General features: G+C 49.8%; 1 protein-coding gene across 1 annotated transcript; it reads left to right on the top strand.

Annotated features, from left to right (window-relative positions):
* The first annotated feature begins 8,350 nt into the window (after positions 1-8,350).
* On the top strand, positions 8,351-11,203 carry FEZF2 (FEZ family zinc finger 2). Its single transcript, XM_047094757.1, has 4 exons — positions 8,351-9,220; positions 9,573-9,707; positions 9,896-10,028; positions 10,944-11,203. The coding sequence occupies exons 1-4, from the start codon at positions 8,351-8,353 to the stop codon at positions 11,201-11,203; spliced, it is 1,398 nt and encodes a 465-aa protein (XP_046950713.1).
* The last annotated feature ends 14,850 nt before the right edge of the window (positions 11,204-26,053 follow it).

Here is a 26,053-nt window from a genome sequence, read left to right as displayed (position 1 = left end):
AGGGTCTCTGGGAAGCTGGGTCAGTGCTCCAGGCTCCAAAGACGACTGTGTTAGGAGTTTGGATGCAGCTTGTTTTTAAACGTCTATACGAGAGGCCAGTTAAGCAATGCGGTTGTCTGGTTCAGGGGGAGAAATTCAAAGAGCATTACTCAAGAGGCAGGGGACCAGTGTCTCTTTGGGGAACTAGGGGAGGGGAGGGGGCGAGTCAGACAACTTCTTACCAAGTATTCATTTATTTAACAGACATAGAGGTGTTATAATAGATCTATAGAAATATGGCCAAATACTTCTATTTAACAAAAGTAAAACAAATATATAGAAAAATATTCAAATAAGTGTGCACAGCTTGATAAATATTCACAAATTAGCACCCAAGTCAGGAAATAAACCCTTATGAGCACCTCAGAAGCCCCCACTTTTGCCTACCTTTGAACTCTAAAAAATGGAATCATGTAATATGTAATTTTGGCTCTGTTTTTGTTCAATATTGTTTGTGACATTCATTGATGCTATTTGGTGTACCAGTAATTTGTGGATTTGTATTGATGTATAGAGCATTTCACTTTGTGAACATGCCATGATTTATTAATTTATGAGTGCCACACTTGATGGTTATTTGACTTCCAATTTAGGACTATGATAAATAGCACTGCTATGGACATTCTAATCCATGTCTTTTGGTGAACATAGGCTCACTGTTGAGTATATATTTAGCAGTGAAATTGCTGGGTCATCAGGAATGCAAATATTCCACTTTAGTAGATACTGGCAACCAGTTTGTCAAAGTGTTGTCCCAATTTACATTCTGCCAGCCATTCGGGCGAGTTGTTTAAGCTCTGGGTTTTTAGTATGGTGGTTAGGAGCACAGGTGCTGAAAACAAACTCTTCCCAGGTGTGTGGCCCTGGGCATGTTAGCTAGCCTTCAAGAGCCTCAATTTTCAAATCTGTATAATGGGCATATGACTTCATAGGACCAAGTGAGAATGGACTAGAGTGGGTATTAGCTTAGTATCGTGCCTGACATGTGATGGGTCCTCAGTGATAAGTAATCACCTACGGATTGCCACCCTAGCTTTATCCCCAAAGAGAGAGGGTCTGTGTGTGAGGGAGACAGCAACAGAGGCAGCCAAGGGCTGGTTCATTCTTGATGGAGTGCGCTGCTCAGCATTTTTGCGGTTGCCATTTTGTCTTTACCAAAGTCAATCTAGAAACTCCCCAGGTGGGGCATTTAGACAGAAAGCTGGACCCAGGAGTGGAGAAGATGGGCTTCAGCTGAATAGGGAGACCTCAAGAAACCCAGGCTGGAAAGAACTTTTCACCTGCATAGCTGGGAAGTGCCTATCAAAACCAAACCAAATCACCAACCAAACAATACAACGGAGAGATTCCCCTGTAAAGGGATCACAGCGTTTCCGGTTCGTATCCAGTGGGCGATCCTACGCAGACCTCCTCTGTCCAGCAGATTTCCAGAAGTTTGGCCGACCCTGAAATCAGTTCCTCTCACCCCTTTGCCCCTTCCAGTCCTTCCTTTTCCCTGCCGGCTTAACTCCAGCTCTCAGCACTTAACGCTAATACCTTTGGGCAGGCTCCACCGCGGAGTTTAACTAGCTGCCAAGTTAAATAACGCGGAGGATCCTAAGCCGTCTTCCCAGGGAGTCAGAGATCGACATCACCCGAACTAGGCAGGGCCAGTCACTCACCAAAAGGCCTTTTTATTTCATTTATATATGTGTGTATGTGTGTATATGTGTGTAATATATGCACGTGGAGATTATATATATATATTACATGTATTGTATGGATAAGTATGTATAAATTGTTCTTTATAAATAATTGTTTCCTTTGGATTGCACACCCAAACCGCGTGGCGAGAGGAAAACGCATTTGCGCGAGACGACTGTCTTCCCCACCGCGCCTCGCGAAATGACAAGTCCGCTGACAAATTGCTGCGCGAGGGTATTGGATCAGATTCCTAATTAAATGGCATTTCTAAGTGAAGGGTTGTCGATAGCGGTGAATATATATACATATACACATACATATATACACAATGTTCATACATAACGCGTATATATATATTTAAATATGTATATAGTTATATATGTTTAAATATGTACATAATTGTTACATACATATTTAAACATATATATTTAATTTGTGATTATATATGCATCCAGTAGTCAGAGAGAAGAGCGCACTAAACTTGAGTGGGTAGAGACTGCAGATCTGCTCTTTGGGGAGAACCCTTGTGGCCTAGGAGCGCGTGTTTCCAGATTTCCAAATAGGCAGCTAATGTCCTCTGATGTGATTGCAGAAGAGGCTGGGAGGATTCTGGAAATCATGGTAGGTTTGCACCACCGCCCCATTCTCCCCTTGGCTGCAAAGCCGGCCGCCCTTGGCTTTATCAGCGCCTCTCGTGTTCAAGGGTGAATACGAGGCTGTGGGTGCACCGAGCCTTGCAAACCGGTCCCTGAATGCAACGGGTGCTGCAAAACCGCCGCCGGTGCGGTGGGAAGGGCGCTCGGCCACCCCGGCTGTGGGCGCCGCAGCCTCCCCGAGGACGCCGGCAGATGCAGACGGCTCTGGCCCATCTGTGCCTGGAGGCCCGGGCCCCAGACTGTGCTCGAGCGCTGCGTGCGGGTATCCGGAACCCGGGAGCTCCCCGGGCGCGCCCGGCCTCGCCTGGCCCGGGTCTCTGGGGCTCTTTGTCTCCCGGCCGCACTAATCCTGCAAACCGCGCGCACCGAAGGCGGAGGCCCCTGAGCCTTGGACAAGCCAGCTACTGGCAAGCCAGTCCGAATGTTTTCAATAAAATGCTTCCTGGAGGGGAGGGGGTGGGGGGAGGAGGATCGCAGAAAATTTTCTCTTCTGAAGTTCATCTATTTTCAGCGGTTAAACGTGGCACCATGTTAATCAGATCCTAAATATCCCCTTAGAAAGAAGCAAAGAGGGGAGGGAGAGTCCTTACACCCTTAAGTTTGGTTTGGGGTTTTTGTATTGTTTTCCAAACAAGTTACGGAGGAGCGAAGGAGCGCGGAGAAAACCTCAAATCTGCCGGGTGGGTGTTTCCCCAAACCCGGCAGCCTCGAGCTCGCCGTCCGCCCCCAAGCTGCTCAGCTCCCCGGGGAGACGGCAGGACGAGTTATTAAGTACTGCAACCTAACCGGAGAGAAAATAGTAATAATATTGAAAATCATAGTGCCTCTCGTCACCTAGAAGCGACAGAGACGAGCCACCTGAGCTGCAACACCTTCTTGTAGTAGAAACGTTTGCCTTTCCCCTCGGCGAAGCCAGAGGTGGTGCAAAGTGTGAGCTTTTGCTCCAGAAAGGGATTTTCCTCTGAGGTTGTCTACACCCCAGGCAGGCGTCTGCTAAGTAATTTGTCCTAACGTGAAGGCGATTTCTGGCATTAAACAACAACAACAAAAAATTTTAAGCAAAAGTCATCATTACAGTGTTCGGGTTAGTGACCATAAAAAGGCCAGAGGGAGGGGGCTCCTCCAGCAGCGCCAGTCATATTTAATATGCTTCCCACAAGAGAAGCCCTTGCAAAATCAATAGACAGCCGCCAGCTGTGCTTAAACCTGCGATTTCAATTAAAACCTTGCGCTCCAGTCCTTGGGGTTGAGCCTGGATCCCCAATCAGTGGTGTGCGAGTGGCTTGGCACGGGTGCGGCGCCCCACAGCCGCTGATCCCCGAGGTCGCGGCGTGGGTCAGGCCCAGCGGAGCCGAAGCAGCCCCCGGCCTTGGCACCCTGCTCTGCAGCGTGGGAAGAGCACAGGCCGCGGAGGGGCGTCGGGCTGGCAGTGTTTCCCCACCGCGGCCGAGGTGTGGAGGACCGAGCGTGGGCCAGATGGGTCGAGGCGAAAGCGGCTGGCTCTCGGCTGAGGCCCCGGAAGTTGACGGGGCGAGGGGCTGAGACCTCAGGGCAGAGGAAGGCCCCACGGTGGGTCCAGGCCTGGCAGGCCAAGAGCGATGGGCTGCAGTGTGCGCCGTCCAGTGAGGTTGGCCAGCACGGGCCTGGGCGCCCGGGGATAGGAGGAGGGCAGCCTCCCGATTGGGCCGCTGGGGTGTAGCACGCGCGCTGAGGCCTAGTGGGCCTCGCTTGGGCGCAGACCGCGTGCCTCCATGTAAGGTGGCTTGCTTGGCCAAGCTGCTGACCCAAGGCCCCTGCACCCCCAAAGTGGAGCTTTTGTAGCAGTCTGGACTGGGAGAGAGAGAGGATTTCTCATATATCCCTCGGCCCACTTCTACCCTGGCTTTAAAGGACAAGACTTCTTTAGAGCGGGAAGCTTTGTAGAACTTTATTTTCCAGAGATGGCTTCACATCCCTCAAACATCTGCGCATCCCCGGAGCCTCCTGTTGTTGCCCTTCATGTGGAGTTATTTTGGATTCCCCCGCTCTCACTGAAAATGTGTAGGTAGAAAAAAGTTACCCCTAGTCTCCCAGAACTCCGCCACCAACTTCATAAAATTGTCAAATTTTAATTCCTATGGTCCTCCCTCTTTGTTTTGACATTTCAGCGTAAAAAAAAAAAAATTACTGAGGCACCTGGGTGGCTCAGTCGGTTGAGCGACGGACTTTGGCTCACCTCTCGATCTCAGTTCGGGAGTTCGAGCCCCGCGACAGCTCAGAGCCCCGAGCCTGCTTTGGGTTCTGTGTCTGACTCTCTCTCTGCTCTTCCCCTGCTCACACTTTGTCTCTCTCTCAAAAATAAATAAACATTAAAAAAATTTTTTTAAAAATTCCTGCAAATGAGAATGAATTTGAAGGGGGGGGGGCAGCGATTGGAAATCTCAGCCCTCCCTCCACCAAGTGCCATGCTCCCCTAGTCCTCTTTTATTCTGCCTGAAATCATCTCGTTTACAGAAAATATTTGTTTGCACTATTAGTTGGTACTGGAGTTAATTACTCAATGTGTTAACGTGAAGTAATATGTATAAAAGTAGGATCAGTGTTTATTGTGTGGGTGAGCTGTTGAGCGGTGCTTGAATAAACTGCAATTAGGGTTAGATAGAGATTAATTAACATGTGAGTGGCAAGGTGTAAAATAGTCTCCAACCCTCCACTTCAATATAATCTGCAGGCGAGGGAAGGAGAAGTTTGTGAAGCTAATTAAATACTTTTCTAAAAGCCAGTGTATTCACCCAACATTTGGAAAGAGAGGCACATTAGGGGCAACTTGTTTTTACCCAAATGTTTTCTTTCCGTGGAGGTAACACTCCTTTGTGATGCCGGGGAGAGCGGGATGGCTTGTGCAGTTGCAAAAAGCGCTAGGGATGGCAAGACAGGTTCACGGGAAGCCTTTGGAAGCCTTTCAGCCTGATGGAGCTTTCAAACCAGCAGATATTTCGCGCTGCCGAGATCAACAATTACCCAATTTGGAAAGGGGGTTGGGGTGCGGTGCCGGTGACTGAAGGAGACCCGCAGGAAAGTCGGTATAGAAATTCGGGTGTTGAGCCCCTCCGGGTATATTGATACTGTTTCAATGTCGGGGTGAGTTGTTGGTTTGTTTCCTGTTGGGGGGGGGAGTGCGGGTTCATTTGTGTTGTTTACACATTAACACAGGGATGGGGGTAGAGTGGGTCTGGAATACCACCTCTTTGAACATCTAAATTCAATGGGTTGTATATGGAAATATTTTTCAGACAAGCAAGCTTCTTTCTTCTAGCTTTGAAATCTGGAAGTTAGGGGAGAAGGGTTCTTTGGGGAATAGACTTGCGCCTGCTGAATTTAGGGGGAAGTAGAAGCAGTTCTCCAGCCTTAGCAGGGTGAGAAAATCCACCCACTGATGTCACCCTCCAGGCCACTTTCCCTCAGACATCTCTTTGTTCCCTCCCCTTGCTTTCCAAGTACACTTTTCTGTTCCCTTACCTGCCAGGTCAATATCCGGTTTGAAATTGCACGTCAGAGGGGGAGTGGGTAGTAGAGAGAAGTTCTGAAGGGGAAAAGGAATGCTTTGCTTTCAGTTAAAACTAGACCTATCCCCCGTCCTTTCCCTGATGGCTTTCTGGGATGTTTTGCAGCTGAGAGGCCTCAGGCAAGATACTCTGTTTCTCAAGACCTGTTCCTGAGTGAAAAAGGAAAAGGTTTGCTTTCAGTAGCATTTTCTTGGGCTCCACAAGCCCCTGTATCTTTGGAGATGAAATTCACTATCAAACCCTCAACCCTGTTTGCTCATATTATACCCACCGTAATCCTCTTAAACTGTGGTTGCGGCTACAAAGCTCGTGGTCTTGCAAAAGCCGGCTGGCAAGATATAATTGTCCCGCAAACAAAACCGTCCAAAAGTTTTTAAAAACCCCTGCACCCCCCCTCCTCCTTCCTAAACCTAATTCTCTCGCTCTCTCTCTTGCTAGCCGCCCCCCCACCCCCCAAGAACCCTCAGCCTCGACCACTTTTGTTGTCGCCAAGAGCACCCGGCCTGTTGAAAGTGCTGGAGCGTCTTTGAGCAGTTTGTTGTGATACGCAGGTAGAATGGTCTGCAAACAGATGAATTCAGTCCCTCCAAACCGAGCGTGGAGCGCGCTGCTTTTGTGCGCCAGGCACAAAACGCTGAATTCCTCCGAACTTACTTGGGGCCTGTCTAGAAAAGGGCCTTTTCTTCCCTCTGCTTGTACCTCTGGCCACACTAAGTCCCTGCCCGCCCCCCTTCAAGCCCCCTCCCTCTCCCCTCTGATAATCCTTCTCTTTATTTTAGAAAAACACAAAACCCGGTTCCACGCGGTGCTTTAGTGGCTAGAAGTGAAAGAGCTGCCTTGGCAGAATTCAGCTCTATGAATCACTTCGGAAAATTGGTTCGACTGAATGGCCTTAGGAGGAAAAACGTTTTAATAGGATCCAGGGGAGGTTCTGCTGTTTCAATCTGCTCCTTAAACAGGTGGAGATTGGACCTTCTCAATTATACAAACAGTAAGTACCCATCAGCAGGGAGAGCTGCCCTCCGAATCCTCCCCGCACGCAGCCCGAAACCAGCAGCAGAGCCGGGCTTTGCCTCAGAAACCCGATCACAAATCAGCGATTCTGATCGATTAGGTTCTCAAGCAGTCCTCTAGCTTGCTGTGCAGTCTCCCCCAGCCGCAGGCGAGGAGTTCGGCCAGAGAGGGGGAGGCGCGCCCACCGGGCGCCGAGGCCCCCGGGGTCTGGGCGCGCGGCCTTGCTCTTCCGGACGCTTCAGGGTCGTCCTTGGGCGGCGGGAGCTCTCTCCCGACCTCCGACGCCAGCCAAGGCGAGCTCGTTGTTTTTGCATAAATTAATATTTCCCCATTAACAAGTTCCCCCCTCCAAACGCGGCGCCCGCGTCCATGCGCCACATCCTAATGAGGTAATTATCATTTGCGCGTGTTCGGGGCTGGCGCCGGCTCCGTGGGTAAATGGCAGTTTATTAGCACCATGCCCAGCTCGGCTGCAGAGGGCTAAGGGATAGTTCAGCGACTAGACGGACACCCAGGGGCCCTTTGGGGCGGCGCGTGCGGGACCCTCTGCCCTCCCCGCGTCCCTCAAACCTATAGGCCCCCAAAGTTGTGAATCACGCACAGAACTCTGCCTGGGTTTGGGCTCCCCCCACCTTCTTTCCACCGGCAAAACCATCACGATTCCTCCCCCTCCCCCTCCCGTCTCTTCCCTCCTTCCCGATTCGCGAACCGCTCGCACTTTCCCGAGGGGAGCGCGGGCGCCAGTTGCCTCCTTTTAAAGTTTGAGGGGCGGTGGCGGCGGCGGCCGGCAGGCGCGGGGGAACACAGGGGCCGCTACGGGAGCCGCGCCGCCGCCCATGTCATTCCACTTCAAGTGACTTCATGTGATGTCAGCTGAATGTAAAAGACAGTGATCTCACGCGGAGGGGAAGATGTTTGCCATCAAAATGTGACAGAGGAGACACGCTGCATGGCTCGGAACGCATCTCCTTGGCGGTGGGGGAAAGAGGTAAATGCGAGGTGGCTCTCCTGGTCCTCTAACTTTGCCCCTTCACCGTCCAGCTCCCCGCACGCGTGGCGGAGGCCAGGGTCCAGGGAACGGCTCAGGGGGGGTTAATTTGAGGCTCTTTTCTTTCTTTCTTTTTTTCTCTCTCTCCTTTTCCTTTGTAAACCCTCCCCCGTCTTCCCCCTTTCAAAGTCTCAGGGCAGGGGCTGGTGGGTTCCTTTGCGCGCCGGGTTAATGGGAGGTAATTTGGTCCCCTTGGGTGCACTTTGTTCTGCCCCTGTTCATTTGAATGCAAATGGGTGACCTGGACCCGACAAGGTGCTTATTAAATTGCGGTTTCCCTCCCTGCCTTTTCCGGAATGCAGACTTAGAGGAGAGAGGCTGCGCCCTGGCCCAGTCCCGCACGGCAAAGCTCGGCTCGGCGCGCCATGGCCAGTTCGGCTTCCCTGGAGACCATGGTGCCCCCGGCCTGCCCGCGCGCTGGAGCGTCGCCGGCCACTTCCAAGACGCTGGCCTTCTCCATCGAGCGCATCATGGCCAAGACGTCGGAGCCCCGTGCGCCCTTTGAGCCCCGGCCGGGGACGCTGGAGGCAGACGGCGGCCAGGGCAAGAAATTGCTCAACCTTTGCTCGCCGCTGCCCTGTATGATCCCCCTCCAGCCCCTAGGCTACGAGGTGCCGTCCAAGACGCTGCTCAGTTACTCCGAGCTCTGGAAAAGCAGCCTCCGGGCGGGCGGCGGTGGAGGAGGAGGAGGAGGAGGAGGAGGCGGTGGCGGCGGCGGCGGCGGCGGCGGGGGGGCCCCGGTGTGCGGCGCCAGCGGCTTGTGCAAAACCAACTGTGGCGTGTGCTGCAAGGCCGATCTGGGCCTGGCGCCGTCTGCGCTGCCGGCGGGCAGGGTCATCAAGCCGCAGGTCATCAACCAGGCGGTGGGGCTGCCGGCCAGCGGCTCGCTCTACTATTTCAACTACCTGGACTCTGCAGCGTACCCGCCGTCTGAGCTCCTCGGAGGCCACCTCTTCCCGTCCGGCCTCCTCAACGCACAGGCCCCCGCCGCCCTGGCCGCGCACCCCAAACTCTTTTTGCTGGAGAACGCCAAGTTGGCCGGCCTGGCCGCGGACAAGTTCCCCCATCCGGCCCCCTATGCCCATAAGGAGCGCTTGCCCGCGCCGCTGGAGCAAGTGCTGAAGGAGAACTCGGCCCTGACCGCCGAACGCGGCGGCGTCAAGGGCCACGGCAAGCTGCCCGGGGGCTCTGCGGACGGCAAGCCCAAAAACTTCACCTGCGAGGTGTGCGGCAAGGTGAGGCCCCGGGTCCGCGGGGGCTGGGAGGGATGAGCAGAACAGCAGCTTGGCTGAGGCAGCCCGGACCGCCCCTTTCCCAAGTTTAGGAGCTCCCCGGTAGCTATCTACTTCTCACATTGGGGGGCCCAGCTGGGCCTCAGTTTCCCATTCCGTAAAATGGGGATGTCGTTGTCCGCGGCCACACGAGACGCGTGAGCAGTGGGTTGGGAAGCGCTTGGCAAAATGAACAGGGCTCTGGTTGGTTTCTGAAGGGAGTGTTGGTTGGGGGATTTAAGGCGCTGGCCTCCCCAGTCTGATTCTAGACCCTCGCGGACGGACACACCACAAGGCCCCTCGTGTCCTCCCATAGGTGTTTAATGCTCACTATAACCTCACCCGCCACATGCCGGTCCACACCGGAGCCAGACCGTTCGTGTGCAAAGTCTGCGGCAAAGGCTTCCGCCAGGCCAGCACGCTCTGCAGACACAAAATTATCCACACCCAGGTACGTGGCCCCCGGGTCGAGCTCGGCCCCCCCCCGCAACACCCCGTGCCTGAGCGACGGTGTTGGGGAGAGGATGGCAAGGGCTCCCCTTACCCCTCCCGGGGAGCCCATGCCCCTTCAAGGTGCCCCCGAGGTGGCCTCCCCTAGCCGGGGCCTTGGCCTCATTGTGCGCGCGCCCCTTTTCGCAGGAAAAGCCGCATAAATGCAACCAGTGCGGCAAAGCCTTCAACCGCAGTTCCACGCTCAACACGCACATCCGCATCCACGCGGGCTACAAGCCCTTCGTCTGCGAGTTTTGCGGCAAAGGCTTTCACCAAAAAGGTAATGTGCGGGGCGAGGCCCTCTCCTCACCTCACCTCCGGACTCGGCGGGTCACTGCTAGCGGGAAGGCAAAGAAGGATCCGGAGAGAGGGAGCGTGAGAGCTGCAAGCGCGGGCAGAGCATTTCTTTGGAATCGGGTTGTGCCCGGTTTAGGTGGAAGCTCTCCGGGCCGGGTTAGTAGACCTCGCTGGATTCAGGCTGGTTGCACGGGGAGACTCCGAATTTGGGAGGTGGGATGGAAGGAAGGGACAGAGGGAAAGGAAGTAGGAGAAAGAAAGGCTATTGCTCTATAGAAAAAGCTTGTCTTTGTAGCCGGGACACCCCTTTCAAATGAAAAAAAAAAAAAAAAAATCGAGGCAAACTCCACCTCCTGGGAATAACAAGACCGGGGGAAACCATTACTGTCCCCAGCACCTCCAGGCCCGGCGCCCCGCTTGGGTTTTTCAAGGCACTTTTGGATCTCCGGGTGGTATCTTGGTGGGGGTGGGGGGCAGAGGGAGTAACTTTTAAAATGAGAAGAAAAACAGAAAATGAGGGACGAAGCCCGGGTTCGTGCGAATTTCTTCCAGCGAGGCAGCAGCCAGGAGAAGGACCCGATGCGTCTCTGGGCTGTGCAAAAGTTTCCCGGCCAGCCGAGCACAGCGGGAGGGACGCTGCGCGGGCCTGTGCACCGGGCGGGGCAGGGGCGCGGGGAGGCTACGCGGGACTCGGCCCTCCATCCTGTCGTGAGAGCCTCCGGCTTGACGCAGACGAAGTTTGACAACTTCTTCACTCGGAGAGGTCGCGCCCGCCTAGCCAAGCGTCGCCTTCTTTGCGCGGGCACCTGAGCCAACCCTGGGACGCCCGGCACCCCCCCCCCCCCAGTTCCAATACATTCCCTCCCCCCCTCCTTTTTTTGTTTTTGGTCTCCCGTAGGGAACTACAAGAATCACAAGCTGACCCACAGCGGCGAGAAGCAGTACAAATGCACCATCTGCAACAAGGCCTTCCACCAGGTCTACAACCTGACCTTCCACATGCACACCCACAACGACAAGAAGCCTTTCACGTGCGCCACTTGCGGCAAAGGGTTTTGCAGAAACTTTGACTTAAAGAAACACGTGCGCAAACTCCACGATAGCGTGGGGCCTGCCGCCCCCTCCACAAAGGACCTGACTCGGACAGTGCAGAGCTGAGAGCTACTGCCTCGCCCTCCCTTCCGGCCCCATCCAGCCCCCAAACAGATCACACGTATAAACTTATTTCTAAAATTAAAAGAAAATAAAAACTATAGCAGAGAGGCTAAAATCTATTTATCGAAACCAGCATATTTTTTGGAAAGCTAAACGTTTCCTCGATGACTGGCAGCAAACGCGTGGCTCCCACCTTTGTGTATTCGGGAAACTTATTTAAACCCAGTGCGCTGAAACGTATTTCCCTCCAGGCCTCCGCTTCTCCTCCGGCCGTGGGTTTTCACCCCAGCCTGTCACGTGAACGCCCCGGAAGAGCGCGGCGCCCCCAGCCATCTTTATACAGCCATGTAAATCCTCCTGTACAAGCGAACTCGGAATATATACATATCTAACTCAATAAACAGAATCACTAGTGCGCGTTTTCTTTCCCCCCTCTCCCCTCGCCGATAGGTCAGCTCAGCAACCCCAAAGAATGAGAAGGGAATAGGCGTTTATAGCATTTCCCTGCCCAAATGCTACTTCCTTTGGGGTGCTGGGACCAGGGTGAGGCCAAACCAGTGTTCCTGCGGCGCTTGCTTGTGAAGACCCTCCCTCCCCGCGCCCCCTCCCCCTCCCCCCCCCCCCCCGGATCGAGGGAGCAAAGGTCTACGTCGGCCTACACGTGGTGCCAAGTTTTTATTTGGTGACTCTTCCGACGCTTGGGATTCTGGGTGTTGCCTTATTTGGGTGAGAAATTAAAAAAAAAAAAAAAGGAGGGGTTAAAAGTCGCTGGGTGTTGGGGAGCTGGTTTGGGTGCATCCTTCAGCAAATTGCCTTGCCGCGCAAGGGTAAACGGCCAGGGCAATGCCCCTCTGGGGAGCTTCTGAGCATGTCTCCTTTTCTGGGCGACCTGACGGGCGGGGGGGGGGGTGGACTCTTCCTCCCAGTTTCTCCTGGAGACGAGAGCTGGAGGCCAAGGGTCCCCAGCCCAGCCGGAGCTCTGGGGCTCCGGGGCTCCCTGGCCGGTGCTGCTGATCTGGGGCCAGCCTCCGGGTGCTGTGCGCCCTGCCGCGGGAGGGCGCACCCGGACTCTCGGAGCTCGCAGCCGCCGCCTCCCGCGCCCCGATTACCGCGCAGTTAGCCCATTTTCTGAATAGCTATCTCCGCCGCCGAGCACGCTGATGAAATGATCTCACGCTTGCTTCCTAAGTAATGACCCAAATTAAGAGAGAAAACAGAGACCCTTCAAACAGCATTACATTAATCATCTAATCATTCCCAGGAGGGGGTCGGCCGCCGCCGCCCCGTTTGATCCGAATCTGGATAATCAAGAGCTCAGATTACTGGCTCGGCGCGCCGGACCTCCCCCCCCACTCCATACACACACTCTTAATATTCGCGCCGAGATTCAGCCCACGTCTTCTGGAACAATATTCCCCAGCGTGGAGAGGAAAGGCGGCGCCGGGCCGGAGAGCGCGCTTCCACGCAGCCTTGCCATTGCAAGGAATAGGGCGGCGGCAGCCGGGCGTTGATCCCACGCGGATTTCCACTGCGAGTGGAGGTTATTTGCTTCGTTAATGCAAAAGGAAACCCCCTCCTAACTCTGCAAGTGACTTGGGTGCGGGTTGTCCCAACACCCGGTATACAGTAGGAGCTCAGTGCTGCCGGCGCCAGGGGCTTCCACGATCAAAACTGCTCACGTTTCCCCAACGCTTGCTCCGTTTCCAGGCACAGGTGCTTTCGAATGTTCACAACACCCCTCAAGCTGGGGACGATTTATGGACGGACAGAGACATTGAGGCAGAGATAAGCCAAACGACATGCCTCGGGTCACGGGACTAGGTAGGGCTGGGATTCGAACTCCGGGAGGCTTTCAGGGAACCCAAACTGCCTTCAGTCCTCGTGGGTGGGGGAGGAATCTCCAGGTTGGGACCCGCGCGAAGACGTTTGGCTGCTGCGTGGAGGCTCAGTCCTGGTCACAGCCAAAGGTTGGGTTCCGGCCCCCGCCCAATTCGCAGACCCATTGCGCGGGGAAGGAGAATTGTCGATTTTGTTTGCACAGAGGACGGCGACAGCTTCCTCAGGCTGTCGCGGGAGTATTTTTAGTACCTCCGATTCAGAAATAGGAACGTGTACATTAGAATTCCATTTCCTGAAAGGAGAGCGTCCTCGTTTTTGTAATCCCCCCCCCTCCCAAGTCTGGGAAGACGCAGTCAGGGGAGGGGGAATGAGGAAGCGAGGAGGAATTTAAATGTTAGCTCGTTCTGGCTGCAGTTCGCTGAGGGGAGATTGGGACCCAGAGGGATATGCAGATTTAACTCCGAAATCTCCATGGATGCCACAAACCCCAGGAAACCCCAGGATGGGCGAGGAGGACTTGGCGGCCAAGGATATGGAAATATCGCCTTGCTTTTCCCACACATCTATCCCCAGGGGTATTGCGAGCTGGTTTGAGGAGTCAGCTTTCCCCCAGGGTTCTCATACCGGGTTTTATTAGCCCCTCCTTACATACACACACACACACACACACACACACACACACACACACCCTTCTCCATTTCTGGGAGATCCCGGGCACCCTACGACAGTCCTCTTAACCAAAATCCTTTCCTTCTTGCATTCCTGAAAGGATCCTTTGCAGATTCACTTCTTGGAGACCAGATACTGGTCAGGGCGAGCCCACCTTCTTTTTAAATAGTTCCAGAACTTGGGACAAGGGGCAGACACCATCAAATTTAGTGCAAAGCATCCGCTTAGAGAATTGGGTTAAAAAGTTGGCCTGAATGTGGAAATCGTGATCAAGTCTTCTTTCCCTTTAAGAAGAGAAGAGAAATAATGATTAAAAAAAAAAAATAGACGGGGCACCCCCACCCAGGAAAAGAACTTTCTAACCTTCAAGTGAGAGAACTTTGAGAAATTCTTCTGTAGTAAGTTTTCCCAGGAGGAAGACCAAAAGGGTTGCCCATCTCCTACGACGGGAGAAATTGGTTTCCGGGTGACAGTTCTGAAGATGGCGTGCTTGCAAACGAGGCAGCAAATGAAATCAAAGTAACGGGGAGAGCAGGAGGCATTTCTCTCTCCTGGACTGCTCATCTCTGCAGTCAGGGGCGAAGTGAGTCCCTGTGACTTCTGGGGTACACCTGAGCAGCGTGTCTGGCATGATCCAACCTCCTTGAGGTTGTTTCCTCATAACCTGATTCTTAACTTCACCTTCACACCAGCTCCTGTCAATCGCTCTCACCTGAGAAGGTGTTACTTCACATCTGGCGGTAATTGCAGATAAACAGAGAGTTCTGTATCTGTAGGGCGCAGCTCCGCTTTCCACAGGTTGGAAGTCACTGCTCCCGGGTTTAAGTTGTCTGCTTCCTTCAGGTGTGGGATTCAAGAAAGGATGCCTTCACCCGAAAAGGAGTACAAAGAGAAACAGGAACCTTCTGCGTGAGTGACTGAACACCTTTCACAGCCAGTGAAGGGTCGGAAGCCAACACTAACTTTCAGTCACCGTCTCCACTGGGATCCTTCTTTAGCTTATTCACCATGCATCGGAATTGATGGGTGAAAGGCTCTGTTTTCTGAGTTTTTTCCCCTCTTAATATTAAACTGTTTGCATGACTTGTAGTTTGCAGTATTAGTAAATGACTTAAACAAGGTAGTCATCAGCTGCATATTAATATGCTAACCTTGATTAAATTGAAGAGGCCGGCCCTTAAAAAATATTTAAAAAAAAATCAAATTGCGGGGGAGGGGAATCCTGTCACAGACACAAAAAAGACTCCAATTATCTTTTCCCCTTCAAGATGTTTGTTCTGTCCATGACTGCTCACACTTCAGCAATCTTGCCAGCAAGACTCAAAAAAAAAAAAAAAAACCCTCCTTCTTCCAAAGCCACAGCCTTGTACATAACAGATTGTACAGTCCTATTGCCTTAGGCGGGTTAGAGGTTCCTCTCTGCAAAGAGCGACACAGAGAAGTTGCCAGCATCCAGACACATTTTGGGGGGCACTGTGCTCGTTCTTGCCTTGGCTGCAGAAGTGGATCTATGTGGTCCCCGTTTTGCTGTCTGGCTCCCAAGAGGGTCGGAGGCTGCCTGAGGCCGGTGCGTGAGTTACAGCACTGAGGCATCCAGGTGTGCTGGTGGTGGATGGGCTCAGGGAGAAACGCAGGAGGGAGGGAAGGAGAGTCAGGGTGGGGGCGCTGCTAAAGGGAGGATAGCAGTCTTGAGAAAACGCTGGGAAATAAACAACCTCAAGGCAGCTGCGTTGCCCTTTTCCCTGCACTTCCCTCTCAAACGTCTGAGCAACCAGTTTGCTCCTAGAAACATGTTAATTGCCAACGGAGCTCATTAAGGCATGCACATGCAAAACACAGCAAGAAAGATTAAATGGACAAAAGCGCAATAATGAACTGTCAACAATCGGGCCCATCTACGACCAGGATCACTCAAGAATGAGGCATTTAGAGGCAACAAAGGATTGTCTGGGACAGGAAGAAAAGACGACCTAGACTTTTGTTTAGTCAACACAATTGATTACAAATGAGAGATTAACAGGATAGCTTCAGATTTTTTTAAAAAGAGGCAGAAAAGAAAAGTCCAATTAAGTCCACCGAATGTTAACTACATTGCGTTCCATGCCTAGCCCCAAAGAAATTCTCATTAAACCATCCCTGGCGATCCCTTTTGGAAAGTAATTTGTCTCCCTGATGGAGCAGAGAAAGAGAATCGTGTAAAAGAAAGCGTTAGTTCTTGGCACAATGAGCTTAGGAGACACTCTAGAAAGAGCCAAAGGGGGAGTTAATGAGCATCTGACAAACTGCTTGGATTCAGGCCTAGAGAACAGCGATGAAAAGATGAAATTGGCCAACAACTATTCTTTATATCAAACATAAAAAGGCCAATCTGAAATGGGGCTGCTCAAAAGTGGTTGAAAGTACATAGCCCAAGAAAAAGGAGCCGCGGCCAGGCCCCTTGTTGGACACCGGACACAGAACTCGACGGGCCAAGAGCTCGGAAATAGGCAGAAAGGTGGGCCCTCCATCCCAGAGCAAACTCCAGCCACCGCCCCGGGCTTTGAAGATGCGGATCAGAAGCTCCCGGCGCCCACCCCCTACCCTCTGGATGTTTCTTTCATGAGTGAAAAATGTATCAGGCTAGCCTTTGAGGGTTCCCTAAAAGTTCTGGTAATCTGGTAATTAGTCCCTGGCATTCGCCAAACGACTTCTCTCTTCTACAGTCATGGGCCCCCCAAGAGCACCATATGTCACCAGTTCATATTCAGTTTTCCCCCGAGCTCCCTCCTAGTGACCATTCAACCCCCCCCCCCACACACACACCGCCTCACCCCTGCCAGGTAATTGCCTTCCTAATTTTGCATAGGGCAGAGGTGGCAAGGAACTGAAGACACTGAACACACGCAGGGCTTCATGAAACTGGTTATGAAGTTTTAAAATTGTTTCTCATAGTTGTTCATCTGTCTTTAAGAAACCAGTTCGTTTTAATGTTTCCTTTTTTGAACAAAGTAGGTCAGTGGTATGTGTCTATATGAGACATGTATTACATTTTAATTAAACCTAAGCATCCAGACTTCCTAACAGCAGAAGTGTTTGGAGGTTCTCTTACACGCAGTGTCCAGAGCCAGGTAAACAGAATCTAGCAGTGAGATGGGGTTTTCAGCTCAGTCCACCAGCTAAGGAACGCAGAACAAATCTTGTGGGTTTTTTTTTTTTAATGCCTTATTTATTCCATCTTTGACGTGGGACCAGTGCCATCTCAGATACTAGAGTGCAGCATTTAAAACTTGATTCTAGGTTTTGTATTCTTACTCTCAAATCCTTGGTAACAGCTATCACATTTCTGAGGGCTTGGCTTGCACTTCAGGCTGTGCTCATGCTTCATGGAAAAAATATATTGCTGTCTGGAAGTAAAGAATGAGGAAGAAGAAGTATACCGTTTCAAAATAAAAATAAAAACAGTCATCTAAGGTTTGAGACTAGGTCTGGTTTTCAAAGCGCAGAAGTGTTATAAAATCTAGAAAGGTGCATTTAAGGAAAGGAGAGAAAATGAGATGTTTCGATTGCAGATGAACCAGAGACTGAAATAATTCGCTCTTCGCCGAGGCATCCTAGCAAGGCCACATGACCTGCCACACAATTGTCATTGTTTGTGTTTTCTCTTCAGTGTTTTTTCAGTCCTAGGCCATATTTAGAGCTCCGTTTCCTCCAGGAGTTTCAATTGTCCGCATTTTGTCCCCCTCCCAAAGTGCATGGTGGTGGTACATGCCTAGGGACTGATAAGCTATTATCTATCAATGAAAGTGAAGTCAGTGGTTAGGAGCCTGGGTCTGGCATCAAAGCAGCTGAGTTCAAATCCTAGCTAGCTCAGCCATTTATCAGGAAAAATGACTTTCTCTCTGTTTACTCATCTGCAAAATAGGAATATTAGGTGTACCTAGCACACTTGAAACTAATATAATGTTGTATGTCAATTATATCTCAAAAAAGGCAAAAGAGAGCACCTTATCTCACAGGGTAGATGTGAGGCTAACATGAGCTAACACATATAACTAGAACTTGGAACAGCACCTGGAACATACATAGTAAGAATTCCAGAAGTTAGAGATTATGGTTACAAAAACCCAAGTAGTGAAACTGTAATACAGCACTTTATAAAGAAACATTACCCGTGTTATCTTGTTGGCTCATTACACATTTATTTGGTAGGTTATCTTAGCCCCATTTTAAGGAGCAGTTGAACAGAAGAAGTTGCTTGAGTAGGTATGGTCCCCTTTAGCTCACACACCGGAACTCAATGGAGTGCAGACTCACTCAGGTGATTGTGTCTGACTATGCCAGTGCCACGGTTCTGGCAGGAATGAGCGCGAGAATCACAAAAGGTTTTGGCCAGAAATTCACCTGAGCCCCATTTACTGAGCTGCCGGGTCAACAGATCTGCTCTGTGACCCAGAAATCTGTATTTTAACCTGAAGTCGTTGATTTCCCAGACTACATTTTAAGAAACACTGATTTCACATCTGTGTTCTTTCCACCTCACCACAACGCTGTCTTTGGTAGATGAAATAACACCATCAGCTTTTCATAAATTAATGGATACATTTGATCATTCAACAAATATGATGTGAATAGCTCCAGCGTGTCCAACACTAAGGCGGGGTGCTGGAGTTAAAGGAAGAGAAGGACAGAGCGTGTGCTCCAGAGTTCACGGTTTACTGGAGGAGAAAAATTACATGTAACAAAGATCCCCACACGAAACTTGGTTCTGAAGATGAAATTGGGCATTCAATCCAGCCTGGGTTTGGGTGTGCAGTGGACATCTGTTATTTTTGCCTGCTGATCATCATTTCCCCGTCTGGTAACAACATCCAACATTTCCTTTGGAGACGTCACCCCTCCCCCATTCTCAGTCCATATGGTTAAGGTGGGGGCTAGTCCGTCCCTACATGGTGGTCATGTGACACAGGCTTGGCCAATCGGAGCACAACATCCTCCTGGCCGAAGTGAATGGCTCAGGACCGGGCACCTGACCTAAATAGGGCCAATAAAAGTCCTGCCCGGGGCTTTTGCCACAGCAGAAGCTTTTCCTTTGGGTTTCGAAGAAGGCTGGACGGCAGTTTGGGGATCTGGTGGAGGCATATTTGCTACGATGTTTGCAGAGACCGTCCTGAACTGTGAGTATTAGAGGTGCCCTAAAGACCTCCTTAGACCCTGATGTGACTGAAGTCTGAAGCACACGTGGACTTCATAGCTATTTGCTTTAATACAGAGTCTCTTCTCTCCCCCAAAACTTCTGACTGATGGTGGGCAGAAAAAAAGGGAAGTCTGAGTTGCCACTCTAGGGGCAGCGATGCCTGATTTGAGTCTTCAGAGACCAGGAGGTGTTTGTTAGCTGGCGGAATGGAACGAGAGCTATCTCAAGGTGCCTGAGTGAAAGCCCACAGGTTAAAATGCAAGTAGGTGGGCGTGGGTATGGCTGGGTTTAATATTGGTAGGTGTGACTTTGAAACCTAGTTGTGCTTCTGAGCAGCTGGAGCTCTCCGGGCTGGAGGCTTGCCCTCTCTGAGCCTCAGATTGCGTTTCTGCCAAGTGAGCTGTTAGGTTTCAGTGCAGTGGGGCAAGTCAGACACCCGGTTCCACTGCAGGCATTGAGGTGAATGACTGCAGTTGTTATCACCTGAAGGTAAGACACCTTGGTGACTGGTTGGCATTCTGAGTCCTGCGTCGTTCAATGGAGCGATCTACGGGAGCTAGAGATATCTCAGGGCAGAGATTTCGACTGTGGTACCCTATCAGCATCTGCCTGGCTGCCAAAGCCTGCCTTCTTCTGAGTGAAACAGAATGTAGATGCAACATTGTAGGCTTTGGCGTCACCTAGACCAGCTGATTGCGATCACCAGCTGTACGTGTAATTCCTCTTAACATTCTGAGACCAGGTTGCCTCATCTTTAACATTAACCTGGTTCTTAGAAGGATTTAAATGAGATAATATGTGTAAAGTGCCGGGCACAATGTAGATGTTCAATAAATTATAGCTTTTTCTCTTACTCTTAAGTACTACTGTTAGAATTATAATCACTGAAATAATCTTGAGATTCTTGATGAGCAGAGCAAGTAGGACTGCAGTATTCTTTATTTTAATTTCGGTCTAGTTAACATACGGTGTTACGTTAGTTTCAGGTGTACAATATAGCGATTCAACAGTTCATGTATCACCCAGCGCTCATCCAGGACTGCAGTATTCTTTAACAAATAGAGCGCTGGATGCTTTACAAGGGCAAGGATTGTCTGCTTTGTTCACTGCTGTGTGCCCAAAGCTTGGCCCATAGTAGGTATACTAACATTACAAGGAGGTTATCCTCTCGTTCTCCTCCCCATGTGCTAGAAGGTTACCCCGCTCAGTCTTCTGGGCAGCCGCTTGCACTCCACTGTGCACTGATTCAGTCATAAAACAAATATTTATTGAAAGCCGTGTGCCAGGACTTGTGGTGGGGAAAGAACTGTAAACAAGGCAGACTTGACCCTGGAGGATCTTTATCCTAGTGGTGGAAGACAGAAGACGAATAAACCAGGAGTCAGGAAATAATATCAGATGATGGGAAACACCAGGAAGGAACTAGAAGAGAGTGACCTAATAGGACTTAACGGGGGACAAGACTACTTGAAATAGGTGGTCAGCACCAGTGTGGCACACCTCTTGTGCCCAGAAACTACGAGAAGCATCAACACAACTCAAGTTGGACCCTAGAATTAATCCACTTGGACTTTAAAAAAAGAGTCTCTTCCCCACAGCTCCAAAGTGCCCATTGGTTGGACCAGCTCAAATCTGCCTGGGACTCCAAAAAAGAGTTTTCCAAGGTATGCTACGGAAAACAAAGAGCATCCCTGGGCAGTGGGTGCTATAGGCCATTGACCCACATACAGTTTTTCCCACTGAATGGCATGGTAATTGATCAAAGTGAAAAAATTTATAGAAAGAGATACTGCTGCCATGTTTTTAAAGCATGTGTTTCCCAGCCAAGTCTCCAGATGGAATCACCGAAGCAACACATCCTTGACTTAAATGTGACTGTTTAACAGTTATATTGGGTAGGCCATATTTTTCCACAAGGAGGTAGTTGCTTGTCTTAGGAACTTGAGACTCTTAACAGACTTTTGGGTGAGAGCTTTCCAGGATACCACTCTTTCTGTCACACTTCCTGAAGTCACAGGAGTCAGAGACCTAGCTGTGGTGTCAGGAGAGGGGGAACGATAAGAGTGAAGTGTTACACGGCTCATGGAATGATGAGGTCTGTACGATTTCTTGGTGCCCATCACTGTCACTAGTGAACGGCTCAGAAGCAGAAAGATGGTTCATTTGTTCGTTTTTGCCTGACCATCATCCCTTTTCCCTTCTTTTGGTTATCAGCGTTCTGATTTTGCTTTGAAGGAGCTGCCCTTCGCTGAGCACAGACCATTGGAACTGTGAAGAAAGCTCCCTGTGTCTCATCCACTGGCTAAGGGACAAACAGGGGGCATAAACCAGGTCATGTAGATGATTTGTTTAGAATTTGACCCTTGAGCCGAGGGATACTGTTACATGTAACTGATGGTCATTCATTCCAAGGGGACTATGGATCAGCCTGCTACTTAAACACATCCTGAGTTGCCCTAATTACACATACAGTTGCCTTGGAATTACAACTTTTTCCAAACCTGGTATTACAACTTTTTCTTTTTTTTTTTTTTTTTTTTTAATTTTTTTTTTCAACGTTTATTTATTTTTGGGACAGAGAGAGACAGAGCATGAACGGGGGAGGGGCAGAGAGAGAGGGAGACACAGAATCGGAAACAGGCTCCAGGCTCTGAGCCATCAGCCCAGAGCCCGACGCGGGGCTCGAACTCACGGACCGCGAGATCGTGACCTGGCTGAAGTCGGACGCTTAACCGACTGCGCCACCCAGGCGCCCCCAACTTTTTCTTTATCAGCTCCCACATAACATTCCAATGAATTAATTTTCCACATAAATTGGCTAGAGTTGTTTTCTGTGACTTACAACCCAAGGTGCTGGCTAGTAATCTTCCCACCCGTGACTCACCTTCCCCTTATAGTCCCTAGAATATCGGAAGTTCAAGATTAGATTTTCTTGTCTAGCGTTTTTATTGCTACCTGAATTTCATCGCTTAATTTTGAGAACCTTTCAAGTAGCTATGGCCTGCTTTGCTACCTGAAAAAGTTTGGGAGGAAGGAAACCCTATAACCCTACCTACACCCCACATTTTTATATTCAGAATAGGGTATTCAGAGTGAGATGGGACTGAGGCTGCCTCAAACAATTTGGGGAAGAAAGATGTTAAAAATACAGCACAACAGTGTTGAGATGTAGATTATTTTGTGTAGAAGGACTTCTTGGTGGTGAGGAAGAGCGGATGGGCAGAGGTTTGTCAAAAGTTGCAAGCTTACAGTTAGACGATGAATAAGTTCTAGGGATCTCATACACAGCATTATGAATATCGTTAATAATAGTGTATTTTATGCTTGAAAGTTGCTAGGAGAGTAGATCTCAAATATTCTCACCTCCCCCACCCCACACATGCACAAAATGTTAATTATGTGACTTGATGGAGGTGTTAGCTAAGGCTTTGGTGGTAATCCTATAGCAAAATATACGTGTAGCAAATCGACGAGTTGTATGCAATGTTATATGTCAGTTATATCTCACTAAAGCTGGGGAAATAAACAAAAACCTCCCCTCTCGTTCCCCCCGAAAAGGAAGGAAGAGTACTCAAGATATGATCTCGTTATTTTTCCCCAGCATTCCTATAATGTAGGAACAATTTGTTGAGTGTAGTACACAATACAAGAGGATGTCTTAACATAGACTGAAGGAAGAAAGTTGGCTGGGGTCAAGCAGTGAGATGGGAAGAAGGCTGGCTTTAATTCCTGGGGGTTCTGAGCCTGGAAGAAGTCAGATCCTAAAACCTAGTGCACATTTGGGGCAGGAAGCATTATTATCTGTTCTTTTCGAAAAAAAAAAAAAAAACCACAATATAATTTTACCCCAGACACTATATATTGAATAAGGTCATCGAGTAGAAAATCGAGGTAACAAATAGAAAAATAGGCAAGCTACAAGGGTTACTTAGAAGACTGGCTTAGATAGACCCTGAATTTTCTGGTAGCTAAGGCGAAAAGGAAATGGGGGGGGGGTTATTCAGCTGCTGTCTTCAAGAGACACCAGAACACAAATAGAACTGCTTCCTTGATCCGATTTTCTTATAGATTTCCTTGCAAATTAGCCCTTCAATTTTGAATCTTGTGAAGTATGTGCTCACAAGCCCACATATTGATCAAGTTGTTATAGGTTAGCATCGCTTGGGTTGTGACTAGAAGGTGCCAGCCAACTTCAGTCATGGCACAGGGTTCATGGAAAAAGAAATGCGGGAAGCCCAAGCCCTCTGACTACTGTGGCTGGTTCATCTGGTTCATGAAAATGCATGGCTTTTAGTAAAAGTGTCCTCTTGGCCAGAGTTTTCTCTCCTATAAATGTCTCATATGTTATACATCTATAATAAAATAAATTTGCAGGTTTTCTCTGGGGATGAGGGCAGAGCAACGTTGGATGCCTTGAGCGAGCCAGAGTAAATGTGGGATTTAACTGTAGATCTAAGATTAATTTGAAGAAGATGCACAGCGTCTGTGGGGTTTTCTCTCAGATCTATAAAATTGACATAAGACCACTGACTGTCTACTGCAAAGGAGTGTCGTGTTGGAGAAAGAAGGTGCTGATGTTTGCACTTGCATCCCTCAAGGGGGGCTTTGTAGAACATACAAGTGGCTGCTCTAAGCTTAAAGTACTCATCACATCACTTCTGGTTAGATCATGGGAAATCGATAGCTTTGCAAGGCAGTGTTTTACGTGCCATCCTCTGGGAAAATAAGTGCCAACGTGTCTGGTAGAGAGAAGAGATTTGGGAGACTTTCATTTTCCCTCTGTGGTTATTTGTTTGTTTGTTTGTTTTGTGTTTTAATAGTGGCTGATATCTTCCTCTGTTTGAGCTTTCCTATGTCTGGGATTTTGCACATGCTGTTCCCTGTACTCAGCCCATGGAGGGGGGTCCTTTGCCCCTCCTCTACCTCATTCTTCTTGTGGCTGGTTCCTTCTCATCCACCCTGTGAAGCTTATTTCAGAATGGCCTTTCTCGGGAAGGAATGGGCTCAATAATACAGACCGAGCAGTAACACTAGGGGTGGGTTTGACCTACAAAGAAGCTTATCCTGGGGGCGCCTGGGTGGCTCAGTTCAACTCTTCATTTTGGCTCAGGTCGTGATCACACATTGGTGAGATTGAGCCCCGAGTGCGGCTCTGCTGACAGCATGAAGTCTGTTTGGGATTCCCTGTCTCCCTCTATCCCTGCCCCTGCCCCACTTGTCCACGTGCCCACGTGCACGTTCTCTCTCTCAAAATAAACAAACCTAAAAAGAAAAAAACTTACCCTGGGAAAGAGCCTGTGTCTCCCCTCACTCCCCTCATTATCCTAGATGTTCTTCCCCGCTCACTGACTCCATGATTCTTCCTTTCCTTCCCTTCCTAGTACTTACACAAATCACGTATGTACTTGTTCCTTTCTTGTTTCCTCCCAGATACACTGGAAGTACCACAGTGGGGGCCACATTGTCATCAGCATATGTCCAGTGCCCAGGTCCGTGCCTGGCATGTTGTAGGCACTCATCACATCGGGGGGGGGGGGATAAAGTTACATGCCTTCTCCTTGAAAAAATTGTGAGGAAAATGATGTACAAGGTTCGGATTGCAGTTGTCTCTGCTTGTATGCTCTCACTCAAAGTGGGGAGCAGAAACCCAACAGAATTGATATTCTACCCTGAGAATTTGGATTTATTTGGCATCTATTAGGCACAGGGAATTTTATCAACACGATTTTTATTTCTCTCCATCCTGCAAGGCATATTGTCCTATCACTTGGGGAAAAGGCTCCAGTTTTGCCCGACTGTTACTAGCTGAGTAGGCATTAGAAGCTACATCCAACTTTGCCCTTCAGGAACTCTCCTCCCCTCCTGGAGGTGGCTGATTGGTGTGCACCCTTAAGGCTTGGCTCAACACTGCTTCCTTTTTCCAAATGCCCCATGTGAGTCATCTAGTAATCCTCAGTGTAAGTATACACCCGTAGATTTATCTCTGTTCTTAAGAGAGAAAAGAAAAAAAGCATTTACAAGGAGTTGAAGAGAACGGATTTATGAAGCATTTTTCATCCTTATTCATCCAAAGTTAAATGCTGCTGTTCAATTGTTGCCTTAATTAGTGTGGCTTTTTTTTTTTTTTTTTGAGAGACAGCACAAGTGGGGGAGGGGCGCAGAGAACGAGAGAGAGAGAGAGAGAGAGAGAGAGAGAGAGAGAGAGAGAGAGAATGAATCCCAAGCAGGCTCTGCGCCCTCAAGCACAGAGCCTGACACTGGGCTTGAACCCACAAAACGGTGAGATCATGACTGTAGTCAAACCCAAAAGTTGGATGCTTAACCGACTGAGCCACCCAGGCACTCAGCATGGCTTTTTTTTTTTTTTTTTAATCTTCGTTAACTTATTTATTTATTTATATAGAGCGTGTGGGTGTGTGAGCATGGGGGAGGGGCAGTAAGAGAGAGGCAGCAAGAATCCCAAGCAGGCTGCACCCTGCACTGTCTGCGCAGAGCCTGATACGGGGTTCGATTCCGCAAACCGTAAGATCGTGACCGGAGCTGAAATCAAGAGCCGCCTGGATCGCTCAACCAACGGAGCCACCCAGGTGCCCTTGGTGTGGCTTTTTAATAACTGTGCATCACACCGTGTGGGATGGTGCCCGCTTTTGTGCCAGCTGGGTGGCATGATTCTGCCATATTAAATAGAGTCATCTGAGGTATTGTTTTGCTTTTTGTTTTTTTGAGTTTTAGGAAGCAGCCCCTCCTCTGAGTGTAGGAATGCTTTTCCTTTTGCAGAGATCGCAGGACACTTTGCTACCACCCCCTGTGTGCTTTCTGCTCTGTCACTGAAGCTGCTCTCTGTCACTTACCAGCCTCTGCTTCACGTGCTGGCTTCCTCCTCTCTGCCCACCCTCCTTTGCAAGCTCCCCGAATACAGGGATTGTAGGGGTTCCCCAAAAGGTCACTGCAAAAATGAGTACATGCATATAATTTGCTCTCCCCTTTTCCCTTCATTAGCGGTTTGGTTTGCTAACTTTTATTTGACCCAAATATGAGTCACATCCTCGCTAGTCTTCTTAGATAAATGGGTAGAGATAAAATGTCTCATTTCAACTTTTCAGGAATTGTAGACAGAAATCTTTACAGAATCTGTACTTACCTAATCACTTCGTGGCTTTTTTTTTTTTAAG

The sequence above is a fragment of the Lynx rufus genome, unplaced genomic scaffold (assembly GCF_022079265.1).
Source record: "Lynx rufus isolate CCGP_SWC_20201006 ecotype Redwood Valley unplaced genomic scaffold, mLynRuf1.p SCAF_4, whole genome shotgun sequence".
NCBI lineage: Eukaryota > Metazoa > Chordata > Mammalia > Carnivora > Felidae > Lynx > Lynx rufus.
This window is presented reverse-complemented; position numbering and strand designations above follow the sequence as displayed.

Coding starts and splice junctions, on each gene's coding strand:
- FEZF2 (XM_047094757.1), top strand. CDS start 8,351: ATGGCCAGTTCGGCTTCCCTGGAGACCATGGTGCCCCCGGCCTGCCCG. Junction 9,221..9,572: donor CCTGCGAGGTGTGCGGCAAG/GTGAGGCCCCGG, acceptor GTCCTCCCATAG/GTGTTTAATGCTCACTATAA. Junction 9,708..9,895: donor ACAAAATTATCCACACCCAG/GTACGTGGCCCC, acceptor CCCTTTTCGCAG/GAAAAGCCGCATAAATGCAA.